Genomic DNA, 17,336 nt, shown 5'->3' with positions numbered 1-17,336 from the left:
GTGCCACGTATCACGTATTTCAGTGCCACGTATTTAAGTGCCACGTATTTAAGTGCCACGTATTTAAGTGCCACGTATTTCAGTGCCACGTATTTCAGTGCCACGTATTTCAGTGCCACGTATTTAAGTGCCACGTATTTAAGTGCCACGTATCACATATTTAAGTGACACATATCACGTATTTAAGTGACACGTATCACGTATTTAATTGCCACGTATTTAAAATGCCACGTATCACGTATCCCACGAAGATCTTCCATGGAGAACAGACACATCCAGAGATATGTCTGCTCTCCACGGCTGCAGCAACACACTGACAGGAGGCATAGTTCCTGTCGGTGTGTCACTGCGCATACGCGAGCGAGTTTACCGGCGGTCATTGACCCCGGCACTCTCGCTTAACGGCAGTGCTGCGTGGGAAAGTTCAACGCAGCTGTACTGCTGTTAACCGAGACGCCGGAGCCATTGAACTCCGGAATAGTACGCGCAGCCGATCGGCGTGGGACACTCGTTTTATGGATTCTGCGGACAGGGAGTATGAATTTGATTTTTTATTTTGTGATTTTTTCCTGGAGGATCGAGGGCTTCGCCTACAAGTGTGCTGTTGGTGAGTATATACTCTGTGTTATATGTTGTATGTACTGTGTGTCATGTATGTGTATTGTGTGTGTTTTGTGTAACTTTACAACTGTGCTAAGTCGCCGGACACTGGGACAACTCTCCCATCCTAATACCGGATGGGAGTAGTAGTCCCATACCCATACGGCGACTTAGCACAATGGTGGCACTAGCGTCGCATGGGGACACGCACACACACACAGACACACACACATACACACAGACACACACACACAGACACACACACACACACACATACCAAATCAATCAAACGGCCGACACGATCCCCATGCGACGGTATGCCTCCATGTCTCTCCGCCCAAGCACTTCCGCCCACACACTTCCGGCCGCTTCCCCGCACTTCCTGCTGCAGCGGTTCTGCACCACAAACCGCAATAAAACCCGCAGATATATTTTTGATCTGCGGGTTTTACTGCGGGTTTGACCTCACAATGGAGGTCTATGGGTGCAGAACCGCTGCTGTTTCGGGCAAAGAAGTGACATGCTCCTTTTTTTCCGCAGCTATTCAGCGCGGCTTTTTTTTTGAAATTCAGGATCATGTGCACAGTGGTTCCTGTTTTCCATAGGGTACATTGTACTGTACCCTGCATGGAAAAAAGCTGCGGAACCGCAGCGGCAAAACCGCTGCGGTTCCGCGGTAAAAAACGCACTGTGTGAACATGGCCTTAAGGTTGTTGTGTAATCTTTAGTTTCAGTTAATGAGATTCTGAGGGCTAATGAGGGGCTGTGGGCCAGGGCTTTATGTGGTGCTCTGCTTCCATAGTCATTCTTATGGGCTTCTGACAGGTCACAGATTCCTCACTTACCTGACCCCTATTTTACATACTACATAGAATATTAATTGTAAAAAAAAATGTTTAACATTCATCAAAATGCGGTGGTACCAGTGCAGTAGCATGATACAATGGCTAATATGCATATATGCATTTATGATTTAGTCATATAATATTGTAGGGAGAAAAAATATATATACTCATGAAAATGGCACCAGCAGCACCTGCACAGTGGCATCTATCACGTTCCAATAGATGCCACTGTGCAAACGCAACCATTTTACTGGAAAAAAAAAAAAAAAATTATCCATCAAAATGGTGCCTGTGCAGTAGCATCTATCAGAACACAATACATGCTACTGCACAGCATCATTTTGATGAAGATAATTTTTTTTTCTCCCCACAATATTATATGACTAAATCATAAATGCATATACAGTGGGTACGGAAAGTATTCAGACCCCTTTAAATTTTTCACTCTTTATTTCATTGCAGCCTTTTGGTAAATTCAATAAAGATCATTTTTTCTCATTAATGTACACTCTGCACCCATTCTTGACTGAAAAAAAACCAAAACAGAAATGTAGAAATTTTTGCAAATTAAAAAAGAAAATCCGAAATATCACATGGTCAAAAGTATTCAGACCCTTTGCTCAGACACTCATATTTAAGTCACATGCTGTCCATTTCCTTGTGATCCTCCTTGAGATGGTTCTACTCCTTCATTGGAGTCCAGCTGTGTTTAATTAAACTGATAGGACTTGATTTGGAAAGGCACGCTCCTGTCTATATAAGGCCGGTTTCACACGTCAGTGGCTCCGGTACGTGAGGTGACAGTTTCCTCAGGTACCGGAGACACTGACACACGTAGACCCATAAAAATCAATGCATCTGTTCAGATGTCATTGATTTTTTGCGGACCGTGTGCGGACCGTGTCTCCGTGTGCCAAACACGGAGACATGTCAGTGTTCGTGGGAGCGCACGTTTTACACGGACCCAATAGAGTCAATGGGTCCGCGTAAAACACGCACCTCACACGGACATTCTCCGTCTGGGGTCCGTGTGGCGTGCCGGAGACAGCGCTACAGTAAGCGCTGTCCCCCCCACATGGTGCTGAAGCCGGTATTCATATCTTCCCTGTAGCAGCGTTTGCTATAGAGAAAATATGAAGAATAGTGTTAAAAATAAAGATTTAGGTGTCCGCCGCCCCCCCACCCCCTGTGCGCCCCCCCGCTGGTCAGAAAATACTTATCCGGGTCCCCCGTCGGCTGTCGCTCCTTCCTGGTCTGGCCGCGCCTCCTACTGTATGCGGTCACGTGGGGCCGATCAATTACAATCATGAATAGTCGGCTCCGCCCCTATGGGAGGTGGAGCCACATATTCATGACTGTAAATGATCGGGCCCACGTGACCGCATGCAGGAGAAGCCGCGGCAAGACCAAGAAGGAGCGACAGCCGACGGGGGACCCGGGTAAGTATTTTCTGACCAGCGGGGGGGCGCACAGGGGGTGGGGGGGCGGCGGACACCTAAATCTTTATTTTTAACACTATTCTTCATATTTTCTCTGCAGCAAACGTTACTGCAGAGAGGATATGAATCGCAGCTTCAGCACCATGCAGAGTGGGTACCACACGCTCCGTGTGGTACCCACTCGCCATACGGGCGGCACACGTGTGCCGCAGGTATGGCCTCCGTGAGTTCCCAGGCACACGGACACGGATAACTCCGGTACCGATTTATTCCGGTACCGGAATTATCTGGACGTGTGGGACAGCCCTAAGACCTCACAGTGCATGTCAGACCAAATGAGAATCATGAGGTCAAAGGAACTGGCCAAGGAGCTCAGAGACAATATTGTGGCAAGGCACAGATCTGGCCAAGGTTGCAACAGAATTTCTGCAGTACTCAAGGTTCCTAAGAGCACAGTGGCCTCCATAATCCTTAAATGGAAGACGTTTGAGACCATCAGAAGTCTTCCTAGACCTGGCCGTTCAGCCAAACTGAGCAATCGTGGGAGAACAAGATCGGTGAAAGAGGTATAGAAGAACCCCAAGATCACTGTGGCTGAGCTCCAGAGATGCAGTAGGGAGATGGGAGAAAGTTCCACAAAGTCAACAATCACTACAGCCATCAACCAGTCAAGTCTTTATGGCAGAGTGGCCCGAGAGAAGCCTCTCCTCAGTGCAAGACATATGAAAGCCCTCATAGAGTTTGCTAAAAAACACATGAAGGACTCCCAGACTATGAGAAATAAGATTCTCTGGTCTGAATGAGACGAAGATGAACCTTTTTGGTGATAATTCTAAGCGGTATGTGTGGAGAAAGCCAGGCACTGCTCATCACCTGCCCAATACAATCCCAACAGTGAAACATGGTGGTGGCAGCATCATGCTATGCGGGTGTTTTTCAGCTGCAGGGACAGGATGACTGGTTGTCATTGAAGGAAACATGAATGCGGCCAAGTACAGAGATATCCTGGATGAAAACCTCTTCTAGAGTGCTCTGGACCTCAGACCTGGCCAAAGGTTCACCTTCCAACAAGACAATGACCCCAAGCACACAGATAAAATAACAAAGGAGGGACTTCAGAACAACTCTGTGATCATTCTTGTCTTGCCCAGCCAGAGCCCTGACCTATACCCAATTGAGCATCTCTGGAGAGACCTGAAAATGGCTGTCCACCAACGTTCACCATCCAACCTGACGGAACAGGAGAGGATCTGCAAGGAAGAATGACAGAGGATCCCCAAATCCAGGTATGAAAAACTTGTTGCATCATTCTCAAGAAGACACATGGCTGTACTAGCTCAAAAGTGTGTTTCTACTTAATACTGAGCAAAGGGTCTGAATACTTATGACCATGTGATATTTCAGTTTTTCTTTATTTAATAAATTTGCCAAAATTTCTACATTTCAGTTTTTGTTTTCAGTCAAGATGGGGTGCAGAGTGTACATTAATGAGAAAAAATGAACTATTTTGAATTTACCAAATGGCTGCAATGAAACAAAGAGTGAAAAATTTAAAGGGATCTGAATACTTTCCGTACCCACCGTATGCATTTTAGCCATTGTATCATGCTACAGCACTGGCACCATTTTGATAGAAGCCATACTGATGCATATGTAAGCAGAGCACCACATAAAGCCCCCCCCCGGAGCACAAGCATATCATTAAGGCTACTTTCACACTTCAGGTTTTCGCAGTCAGGCACAATCCGGCGAAATTAAAAAAAAAAAAACGGATCTGTTTTTTCTCTTAGAGTTGTATTAGCGCCGGATTGTGCCTGACGGCCTCACGTTTCATCCATTTTTTGCTGGATCCATCAAAATTTTGTTTTCTGGCGGCCGGACAAAACGTACAGAGGAACAATTTTTATGTCCGGGGAAAAAACACCCAGCGACGGTTCTGGGTTTATTCACACTGAGCATGGCCCGTAGCTGCATTTTCCACTCTGGAGTCTCTCGCTCTCTCGAACAGGAAGTTATCCCTGGGTTAAAAAACATACAAACAAAAAAAAACGGATCCAGCAGAAAAACAGATCCGTCACATCAGTCTTTCACTATTTGCGATGGATCAGTTTTTGAAAAAATTGGCCGGATTGCGCCTGAAACAAAAAACATGGTGTGTGAAAGTAGCCCAACTCAAAACTGAAAATAAAGATTAACCCCTTCATGACCTTGGGATTTTCCGTTTTTCCGTGTTCGTTTTTCACTCCCCTCATTCCCAGAGCCATAGCTTTTTTATTTTTCCATCAAAATGGCCATGTGAGGGCTTATTTTTTGCGGGACGATTTGTACTTTTGAACGACATCATTGGTTTTACCATGTCGTGTACTAGAAAATGGGAAAAAAATTTCAAGTGCGGTGAAATTGCAAAAAAAGTGCAATCCCATGCGTGTTTTTTGTTTGGCTTTTTTGCTAGCTTCACTAAATGCTAACACTGACCTGACATTGTGATTCTCCAGGTCATTACAAGTTCATAGACACCAAACATGTCTAGGTTATTTTTTATCTAAGTGGTGAAAAAAAATTCCAAACTTTGATAAAAAAAAAATATAAATAAAATAATTGTGCCATATTCCGATACTCGTAGCGTCTCCATTTTTCTTGATCTGGGGTCGGGTGAGGGCTTATTTTTTGCGTGCCGAGCTGACGTTTTTAATGATACAATTTTGGTGCACATACGTTCTTTTGATCGCCCGTTATTGCATTTTAATGCAATGTCACGGCGACCAAAAAAACGTAATTTTGGGGTTTCCAATTTTTTTCTCGCTACGCCATTATCGATCAGGTTAATCCATTTATTTTATTGATAGATCGGGCGATTCTGAACGCGGCAATACCAAATATGTGTAGGTTTGATTTTATTTTTATTGTTTTATTTTGAATGGGGCGAAAGGGGGGGGTGATTTAAACTTTTATATATTTTTTTTAAACATTTTTTTTTTTACTTTTGCCATGCTTCAATAGCCTCCATGGGAGGCTAGAAACTGGCATAGCCTGATTGGCTCTGCTACATAGCAGCGATCATCAGACCGCTCCTATGTAGCCTAATTACAGGCTTGCTATGAGTAAAAGTAAATCCGCACAAAAAACGCGACAAATCCGCACCTGCGTTTTCTGCCAAGAAATGCAGAATCCGCACCAAAAATTCCTAAAACTAATCCAGAACGTGTGCACATAGCCTAATAGCTCCTGCTGACCTCTGGAGGGAGCCATGTCACCATTACCATCATGCTCCACCCCAGGCGGCCTTTACTACATGTGGCTGTAGTACGGACAACACACATTTTGTATATTTTGTATATTCACCGGTGACAGACGAGTTACAGAAATAGCTGCGACTATTCCATGCACATAAGTAGGGATTGCAGAAATCCATGCACCTGAAGCAAAAACGGCCCCATTTACTGTATGGAATGAGTTTTTCAGTGGCTGACATTTCCAACATAACCCTGTGACCTATGGCTAGTTAGCAGAGCCTGATGAGCCCTGGCGCACGGCAGTACCTGTAACAAGGCGAGGTCGGCATCCTGGGCCAGCTGCTGCAGGTTCTTTACAGCACTGGCAGATTTGATCATTCTCACTAGAGCCGGAGAGCAATCCAGGGGGAGGTCATTCAGCAAACACTTCTCATCCTTAAGGAGTAGGAGAGCATGGTAGGGCCTAGAAGGAGAAAGGTGCAGCTTTGTGTCTGAATGATCACAGGTCAGGTAAAATATACAAATCATTCCAAAACCCTAGTTATTGCATTATTATCCTATAGAGCGGCCTGCTCAGAGCTCAGTCTATGGCCCCAATTCATCAACACTGGCGTTGTTCACACAGCTCCTGATCAGGGGGCATGTTGGAGTCAGAGGATTCATTAAGGTGCCTTGTAATGAATCAAGTGCGTCTTAAAAATGGGGTGTGCCTCCGCGCACCTCCCGCAGATCTTACTGTAGACATGAACTGAAGCAAGATGTGTGGCGTACGCCACAGCTCGTCATGAATTATATGAGCGCGTCGCCCCATCCCACTGCGCCCATTCTGGCGGAACTGTCCTTTATCTTCATAAAATTATTATTAACCAATTCAGGACAGGAACATTTTCCCAATCATTGACCAAGCACATTTTGGGGTTTTACTGTGCATGTGCCTTTAATAGCAATAAAGTAATTTCTTGTTCAGATAATTAAACACATTTTGACTCTTTTTTTCATGATATATTGTGGTGTAATTTGTAAGTTTTAAGTATTTAAGTATTGTTTTCTTTTAATAGTGCTTTGGAACAAAGCACTATACTGTTATTCCATCGTGGTAAACTACTTCTTCTTCTTCTTCTTCATGACTCCAGTGAGGTGTCATTTCGAAGCCAGCGTCCACGAGAGGTGTGCTAAGTATTTTTCATGTCGATCGGATTTGTAGTTTTGGCGCAATTTGCATTTGAAAATTGTTTCCCCCTCATTGGAAAGCATTGTTTCAATGCATTTCAATAGGGAAATTTTCCTATACGTTTTATAATGGGCTGGTTTCTGAGGCAATTTCTAAAAATAACTGCAAACTGCCACCTGGCTGATTAGCTCATTGATATGCGCAGTCAGACCCAGTTACTATGCCAACGCCTATCAACTCTACATGAGTCCAGCACACAAGTTTTGTCAGATAATATCAGCTCTTAAAGTGACAGCACAGCACAATTCCAAAGCACTATCTGTAGTCATATTATAATTATTGCCCCGCTCACCAATTCGGACCCCGAGTGGCGCCGCCAGCCAAATCGGACCCCGAGTGGCGCCGCCCGCCAAATCGGACCCAGAGTGGCGCCGCCCGCCAAATCGGACCCAGAGTGGCGCCGCCCGCCAAATCGGACCCAGAGTGGCGCCGCCCGCCAACTCGGACCCAGAGTGGCGCCGCCCGCCAACTCGGACCCAGAGTGACCCGGGCCACCAAATCGGACCCAGAGTGACCCGGCCCACCAAATCGGACCCAGAGTGACCCGGGCCACCAAATCGGACCCAGAGTGACCCGGGCCACCAAATCGGACCCAGAGTGACCCGGGCCACCAAATCGGACCCAGAGTGACCCGGGCCACCAAATCGGACCCAGAGTGACCCGGGCCACCAAATCGGACCCAGAGTGACCCGGGCCACCAAATCGGACCCAGAGTGACCCGGGCCACCAAATCGGACCCAGAGTGACCCGGGCCACCAAATCGGACCCAGAGTGACCCGGGCCGCCAAATCGGACCCAGAGTGACCCGGGCCGCCAAATCGGACCCAGAGTGACCCGGGCCGCCAAATCGGACCCAGAGTGACCCGGGCCGCCAAATCGGATCCAGAGTGACCCGGGCCGCCAAATCGGACCCAGAGTGACCCGGGCCGCCAAATCGGACCCAGAGTGACCCGGGCCGCCAAATCGGACCCAGAGTGACCCGGCCCACCAAATCGGACCCAGAGTGACCCGGGCCACCAAATCGGACCCAGAGTGACCCGGCCCACTAAATCGGACCCAGAGTGACCCGGCCCACCAAATCGGACCCAGAGTGACCCGGCCCACCAAATCGGACCCAGAGTGACCCGGCCCACCAAATCGGACCCAGAGTGACCCGGCCCACCAAATCGGACCCAGAGTGACCCGGCCCACCAAATGGGACCCAGGCCACCAAATGGGACCCAGAGTGACCCGGGCCACCAAATGGGACCCAGAGTGACCCGGGCCACCAAATGGGACCCAGAGTGACCCGGCCCACCAAATGGGACCCAGAGTGACCCGGCCCACCAAATGGGACCCAGAGTGACCCGGCCCACCAAATGGGACCCAGAGTGACCCGGCCCACCAAATGGGACCCAGAGTGACCCGGCCCACCAAATGGGACCCAGAGTGACCCGGCCCACCAAATGGGACCCAGAGTGACCCGGCCCACCAAATGGGACCCAGAGTGACCCGGCCCACCAAATGGGACCCAGAGTGACCCGGCCCACCAAATGGGACCCAGAGTGGCCTCAACCCTGAGGGGCTACAACTACCAAACCAGCGCCTGAGGGGCACCCAAGTGTGAAAGTCTTGCAGGGGCAGCCCGGGCACCATTCCAAAGCACTATCTGTAGTTCCTTCAGGAAATACCCATCTAGTTTTCCTTGGTGTTACTTAGTCTATCATTTAATTTTACACACCGCGTTCCCCCATAAAGATCTTTGGGGGACATTTTTGACATATTATGCTTTTTTATTAGCCAATCTCCCATGTAACTGAGGCCAGTTTATCAGACCCAGTTACAAGGGAAATTCAGCCTCCTGGCTTCATAGCAAAGTGTAGTGGCCCTCCTGGGACCCAGCTGCTCCCTCCCTGGATCCAGCGATCACACAGATCACTGGGTCCGGAGCATGGAGCACTCACACCGCTTCCTAATCTGTATACACAAGCGCTGGTTAAGCATTGTATGTGCAGTGATCAGGAAGGCAGACATGAGAATAAACCGGGTTTGCCTTCTCTGTGACAAGTCTGGCTGTGCAGAGTAAAGTGCGAACATCTAACGGGAGGTACAGACATAGCTGAAGGTGTTCTCTCATTATAGAGATTGTATAGAGGTGCATTTGTAACATAAAATAGTGTGCCGCTTGGTACCAATGTGACATATTCATCAGTAATTGTCCCCCAAGTTGTTTCCCCGGTGGCCGCACATGCTCAGTAGCTTCCCTGCTCTGTCCCCGATTGTGGTGAGGAGTGATCTGACACCACGTAATAATGAGGGACTATTTTCTCTGCAGATCTGTGGAAGAAGACGGGTACACAGAGGTTAAAGTATTTTACAGAGAGACCCTTCTCCTGGCCATCCTGATCCTGGAGGCCTCTATCTCCCACGTACTGGGATTCTGGTGGAGCAGTCAATCTCCCGGTGACTAGGAGTCTACCATCAGCGAGCGCCATCACTGTGTAATGAGAAGTTCGCAAGGCATCCTGTGTATGGGGTCAGCACCATTTATAACACCTAATAGGAACCTTCACAGTTTATTTCCCGCGGCTAAAACCGGTGATGAGAACACCAATACTCACGGTGTCACAAGACCCCGCTGTGATACCTGCTCTGCAATCATAACGCCCCTTCACACTGCTCAGAATGCGACGGTCCCTGGTCACCCAGGGCTCAAATCCAACACCCTCCATGGTAGACACAAGGGGTCAGCCCACTGTACAACCTTCCTAGACGTCATGTTGTTATAGGGGTCGGCCATGTTTGGTTACTCATTAGTGATGAGTGATTGGGCTCAGATAAGGTGTAATCTCAGCATGCTCATGTGCCAGGTGTCTCTGTGTGCTCTAACAATATGTCCAAGTCCCCACATCTGCAAGTCTCGTGGCTGTTCGACAGCTGCAACACATGCAGGGAATGCCAGCAAACAGGTAATCCCTGCATGTGCTACAGCTGTCAAATGGGCGAGACATGCAGCCAGCGGGAGTCACTCGGGTAGCACCCAGACATGCTGGGATAACCCTCATCAGAGCATGGTCACTCATCACTATCACTTATATGTTTGCATTTAGGACTATGCAAATTGCCTCTTCTGAGAAAGAGAGGACTTAACTCTATAGCGCCACCTGTTGGAAGTAGCGATCCTACAAGTCACAATCAACCCTTAAATATGCAAATTGCCTCTTCTGAGAAAAAGAGGACTTAAACTCTTTTTCTCAGAAGAGGCAATTTGCATATTTAATCTCCCAGAGGAGCATTGCACGGCGAATAAGCCTCCTTACCTTGACAAGCCAGCTGGTATGTTACTCTCCATAAGGAGAAACCTTACCCCTTAGACCCCATTTAGGACTAAACATTATTATTGCATTTGGGTTTTATAGCTTCTTTTTTCCCCGGCACATTCAATTTTGATGTGGTCAGTGGTCATAAATCAGCTGGGGGAGCACAGATAACAGAGTTACTAGAAACTCCGCATCAGAATGAGCTCGCTGATGGATTCTCAGTTAACTCATTCTGTACACAGCAAAAGACAATGCAAAATTCAGGCTATAGAATGCAAAGTGAGCAAAATGTTTTAAAGAAACCAAATTGCAAAAATGATTTTTTTTTTCACTGTCTCAATTACATAAATGTAATTAAAAATAATGTCCTCAAAAGTGGACAACCCCATTATCTTACCGGATAGACTTTAGACTTCTTTCTATTGCCTCTGGAGGAATGAAACTTGCTCCAACACAGTGAATTTTATGCGGTAAGCAGAAACTTACTTCCAGCCAATTGTTTATGTGAAGACGGACCACACCGGTAGTACAGAGGCTGGAAGAGAGCAAGACACATGAGATACAGTGCACATGGGCCTGGAACATGTACCAGCTGCCACGGGACAGCCAGCGTACCTGCAGATAACACTCTGTAGAGGATGTGCCATAAATACAATGCAGGTATAATAAGCAGGGATGTAACAGCGCACACCAAAACCAGGTATGGACAAGGCCGACTAAGGTCCCAGGTGTGTCTGCAACCTTTCTTCACCCCTTTAAAGTTATGTCCCAGTTTAATAGATGATCCACAAATCCCACAATACTGCATATCAGCACCCACTTCATTTGCAGAACTATATACAGGTGCTTATCACTAAATTAGAATATCATCAAAAAGTTAATTTATTTCAGTTCTTCAATATAAAAAGTGAAACTCATATATGGAGTCACTACAAACAGAGTGATCTATTTCTAGTGTTTATTTCTGTTAATGTTGATGATTATGGCTTACAGCCAATGAAAACCCAAAAGTCATTAACTCAGTAAGTTAGGAAGCCTTTGCAGGTGTTTTTTTGTTAATTATTCTAAGTCTTTATAAAGGTCCCTTATTCTGTTTCAGTAGGCTCCACAATCATGGGGAAGACTGCTGACTTGACAGATGTCCAGAAGGCAGTCATTGACACACTCCACAAGGAGGGTTAAGCCACAAAAGGTCATTGCTAAAGAAGCTGGCTGTTCACAGAGAGCGGTATCCAACCAAGCATATTAATGGAAAGTTGAGTGGAAGGAAAAAGTGTGGTAGAAAAAGGCGCACAAGCAACCGGGATAACAGCAGCCTTGAAAGGATTGTTAAGAAAAGGCCATGCTCCAGCAGGACTTGGCACCTGTCCACACCTGTCCACACTGCCAAAAGTACCAATTCCTGGTTTAAAAACAACAGTATCACTGTTCTGGTTTGGCCAGCACACTCGCCTGACTGCAACCCCACAGAGAATCTATGGTGTACTGTCAAGAAGAAGATGAGACACCAGACCCAACAATGCAGATAAGCTGAAGGCTGCTATCAAAGTAACCTGGGCTTCCATAACACCTCAGCAGTGCCACAGGCTGATCGCCTCCATGCCACGCCGCAATGATGCAGTAATTGATGCAAAAGGAGCTCTGACCAAGTATTGAGTGCATTTACTGAACATACCTTTCAGTAGGCCAACGTTTCCGATTTTAATATTTTTCTAGATGGTGTTATAAAGTATTCTAATTTACCGAGATAATGACTTTTGGGTTTTCATTGGCTGTAAGCCATAATCAACATTAACAGAAATAAACACTTGGAATAGATCACTGTTTGTAATGACTCTATATAATATACGAGTTTCACTTTTTGTAATGAAGAACTGAAATAAATTAACTTTTTGAGGATATTCTAATTTAGAGAGAAGCACGTGTACATGAGAGCATATTTTAATAACAGACTGCAAGGTAATGAACTAATAAATGTGTAATTAAAAGAACCGTCTACTAGATGGTGCTATATATATATATATATATACACGCATACACATACATACATATATATATATATATATATATATATATATATATATATATATATATACACACACACACACACACACACACACACACACACACACACACACACACACACACACACATATATATGCTTTCTATATACGGAGCTATAATGTCATATTACAGGTCGCCCACCCAAATGCCAACTGCATAGTAAGTCATCTCTAGAGGTGGACCCGTGGAAGCGCATCGGCGCGAAACGGCCGTCGTCCTCTCTTTTTCCTCCTTGCACCGTCTCCCGCTCCCAGCCGCCTCTCCGTATGACGCTTGTCTGATTTTAAGATGAATAAAGGTTTCTAATTCAGCAGTGCCTTGGGGTGAGTGCCACATTTCTTTTTCAATTTCCACGGACTTGTGTTGTTTTTCCATGTTGAGCACCCCCGCTGATGCCTGCGCTTTTGAGTACATGTGACAATTGAACTTTGGTGGCAAAAATAAGTTGCTAACATACAGCCCGGTGCCGTCCGCACACCTCATTTACTTGGTCCCTATATATATATATATATATATATATATATATATATATATATATATATACACGCATACACATACATACATATACATACATTATATATATATATATATATATAGACACACACACACACACACACATATATATATGCTTTCTATATACGGAGCTATAATGTCATATTACAGGTCGCCCACCCAAATGCCAACTGCATAGTAAGTCATCTCTAGGGGTGAACTGCCCACACTGAGGGACGGCAACCCTAGCTATCAAATCTAGAAAATTATAGCAAAACTTTATTCCAATCTTTATTTTCACACTGATTTCAGCATATGCACTAGGAAAATTTAAACCTAGAGCGTAATTAATCTGTGTTTCATAAAGCAGTAGGCACAATTATTATAAATACATGGCATTTACAGACTTTGCAGTAGAGACCACAGGCTGAGGGGACATGGCGTCCTATGTTGTCCCCGGTATCCAGCGTTGTAGAATTCTAGAGTTCTACAGCCCTGGACTGGGAACAGGCCGCTATGTCTCCTAGTATATAATCTGTATACAGGAGCCCAGGACCAGGAGCAGGCCGCTATGTCTCCTAGTATGTAATCTGTATACAGGAGCCCAGGACCAGGAGCAGGCCGCTATGTCTCCTAGTATATAATCTGTATACAGGAGCAGGCCGCTATGTCTCCTAGTACACAATCTGTATACAGGAGCCCAGGAGCAGGCTGCTATGTCTCCTAGTATATAATCTGTATACAGGAGCCCAGGACCGGGAGCAGGCCGCTATGTCTCCTAGTATATAATCTGTATACAGGAGCCCAGGACCGGGAGCAGGCCGCTATGTCTCCTAGTATATAATCTGTATACAGGAGCCCAGGACCAGGAGCAGGCCGCTATGTCTCCTAGTATGTAATCTGTATACAGGAGCCCAGGACCAGGAGCAGGCCGCTATGTCTCCTAGTATATAATCTGTATACAGGAGCAGGCCGCTATGTCTCCTAGTACACAATCTGTATACAGGAGCCCAGGAGCAGGCTGCTATGTCTCCTAGTATATAATCTGTATACAGGAGCCCAGGACCGGGAGCAGGCCGCTATGTCTCCTAGTATATAATCTGTATACAGGAGCCCAGGACCGGGAGCAGGCCGCTATGTCTCCTAGTATATAATCTGTATACAGGAGCCCAGGACCGGGAGCAGATTGCCAAGTCTCCTAGCATACAATCTGTATACAGGAGACCAGGAGCAGGCCGCCATGTCTCCTAGTATACAATCTGTATACAGGAGCCCAGGACCGGGAGCAGACTGCCAAGTCTCCTAGCATACAATCTGTATACAGGAGACCAGGAGCAGGCCGCCATGTCTCCTAGTATACAATCTGTATACAGGAGCCCAGGACCAGGCCGCTATGTCTCCTAGTATACAATCTGTATACAGGAGCCCAAGACCAGGAGCAGGCTGTATGGCTCCTAGTACATGAGCAGCCTGTAGTATGGACTGAGGCCGGTCTGTGTAGAAGTAGAGCCTGATAAATGTACTTATAACAATGATAAATGTGCATACTCCTGCATTAACTTTATATTACAAAGCCGACAATTATAAAATTTAGTTGAGGAAAAAAAAAAGGTACGCAGATAAATTGTTACTGAATGTATACCAAAGAGAATCCTTCGGCATAGCGTACACGTCTGGGTATGTCGTTGTGACTAGAGGTTATGGTCACAAGGCGAGGATCAGAAAATGCAAATTGTGCTTAAGATATTGAGTGAAATCGTATGTTAGGGCTCAGGATTCCTGCAGTGATCTGCTACAGATACGTGTATATGTGCACCCAAATTACAGTAGCTCTAGTAAGGTTGAATGGAGTTCAGACATATCTTTTCAAGATGATAAAATCCATGGCATGTCTACTAATCAATGCTAAATTTTCCCATAGTATTTAAAAAGGGAAATTAAAAACCCTATTCACATGTATTGGTGGCAGAATGACGTCAGATTCTGCCTGGATGTGAATATAGAATCCGCATTTAACATAAAGGTGTGAACGGAGACTTTGGCTATACTCACACATCCGTATCCTTTCATTTTTCTTCTCTCCAGATTTATTAACTGATGTCAATAAAAAGACACAGGGAAGATCATGTTTTCATTCAAGATCATCATTAAAGCAACAAATCTGTGAGGCATGGAAGTGTAAAGGAAGCCGTCCAACTCTCATCTGTGTTTCACAGTTCCCCAGAGTTGAACACGAATCAGAGTAGGACATGCTCCGAATCTCAGACTCAGCACCCAGATGTATGACTGGAGCGTGGCTCTCAATATTTCTCCTGTAACATTTGCTTATCAGAAGCTCCATTGGGTGTAGTAACATTTTGTGATTCAAGTCAGTGTGCAGTTCTGTCAGTAAGCCACTAGGTGGTGATGTTATCTATACTATTGTATTGTCAATAGGTAAACATACATGTACATGTGCCACTAGGGGGGCTGCAGAGTGGCAATTACCATATTAGTTATGAGGGATATTAATAAAGCAAAGTTTTACCCACAAAAATGAAACATAACTTACTATATGGCACATCATTGAGAACAATAAAACTTGCTGAAGAAAACTACACAGAAGAGATGGACAACACATACCTGTCATATGTTTCCTTTAGGTCTCTTGCTAGCTTACACTTTGGTAAAATATGGTGAAATGGTGACTGTGGACCGTCCTCTGCTGTAAAAGCACAAATATCTGATTAATAATGACCAAGAAACAGAACTGTGTATCCAAATGTGAAATGCCGATGCAGGACAATAATGCTACAAATATGGTAGATACATAATTAGTCTTTATTAAAAAAATAAATGAATAAAGCGGACCCATGTGAGTGTAAAACATAACTATATTAGGATATCCTGTAGTCACAGCCAAATGTATAGATTTTTGGTAGCAGGACACATATCTGTCGGTGACTATCCGCAGTTCTCTATTATTGTGCACCTCATATGTAATAATGGAAGTCAGCCACTAGGTGGCAATGTGACCTATAAGAGAGCATACCACATGAAGGAGCTCTACCAGGTTCTCTAGGATCCCTCTAAGTTTGGGGCTTCATTAACAATGCAATGAAATGAGCGCTGCTGCGTGTAATGTAGTGATGCTGGTGCCCGTCCATACACGAAAAATACTTCCAGCCTTATGTAAAAAGACAGCAGTGAGGAGCAAATCTGTGCAAAGTTCTGGGGTCCTGACAATGAACGGACAGACATGCAGACTGCTCCACTAGTACTACTAGCAATCTAACCAATTACCTCCTTACATTGTCATAGGGTCGCTGCAACATTGCTAGGTATATTATAATGTTGGTAAAAAAGTCATCTCATTTAGTAATATTGACTGTTCAACAGCTAGGTCATGTTTTGGCTAGGCTGTAAAAAGGATAGCATCTGCTACCAGCATCTATAGAAGAGTTATTAAATATCATTATGTGATAAAGTGATGGCATATAGCTAGAGCTCCCTACACAGCGGCGGCAGTCACCTGGCTGTACCAGACATATCCAGAAGAATGGTGGCCTGGGACCCCACTGTGCAGGAAGGAGGCTCAGCATGCCCCCTCTCATGGTCACAAGAGAGTGATGGCAGATCCTGGGGACATACCACCACCTCAAACACTAGAATGACCCTTTAAGGGGGGTTTAAAAGAATGAAAGTTTCCATTCATTGGCAGCAAGCAATCTATAGGAATACAACCCGAGTCCTTCCCTGTACTCACTCTCAGACATGGCGGACACCTCGTCCTGTATGGCCAGGATAAGCTTGGCCTCTCTAGTGAGGTACTGGCAGCGGCGCTCCTCGTGCTGTAGGACGATGGCGATCCTCCTGGACAGGTTGTGCAGGCAGTTTATCACAGAAGGGTCCGCGTTAGCCTGGAGAACACAAGGGGAGAGACAGCCATGACTTTTAAGTGTCCAGTGTGGATCCAACACCACAAGTCATTATCACGTGGCTCAATCATGTTACCGGCCAGTCCTCACTGATCACCAGCATTTCTATCTATGAGACTGGTGAGGAGGGCAATGGTCCACAAGTATGGTCTGCAGATAATACCGGACACTACTGAGAGGGCACCAGCGCTGGGTGATCTCCGCTGATACCACCAC

At 45.7% G+C, this 17,336-nt stretch overlaps 1 protein-coding gene across 10 annotated transcripts in view; it reads right to left on the bottom strand.

The window, feature by feature from the left end:
• Positions 1-17,336, bottom strand: part of NPRL3 (NPR3 like, GATOR1 complex subunit) — a 72,701-nt gene that overhangs the window by 25,939 nt on the left and 29,426 nt on the right. For all 10 annotated transcript variants that reach the window (XR_013218237.1, XM_077275316.1, XM_077275309.1 and 7 more), the window contains 4 exons: positions 16,949-17,102; positions 15,826-15,907; positions 11,045-11,182; positions 6,424-6,580 (listed from right to left, as the gene is read on the bottom strand). Coding sequence is in view for 9 of the 10 variants with exons in the window: in XM_077275316.1 (XP_077131431.1) it covers positions 6,424-6,580; positions 11,045-11,182; positions 15,826-15,907; positions 16,949-17,102 (531 nt within the window). In the remaining variant the exon portion in view is untranslated. The remainder of the gene's footprint in view (positions 1-6,423; positions 6,581-11,044; positions 11,183-15,825; positions 15,908-16,948; positions 17,103-17,336) is intronic.

Source organism: Ranitomeya variabilis, chromosome 7, assembly GCF_051348905.1.
Source record: "Ranitomeya variabilis isolate aRanVar5 chromosome 7, aRanVar5.hap1, whole genome shotgun sequence".
Classification (NCBI taxonomy): Eukaryota; Metazoa; Chordata; class Amphibia; order Anura; family Dendrobatidae; genus Ranitomeya; species Ranitomeya variabilis.
Note: the sequence above shows the minus strand (reverse complement) of the source record. Positions and strands in the feature narration are given on the sequence as shown.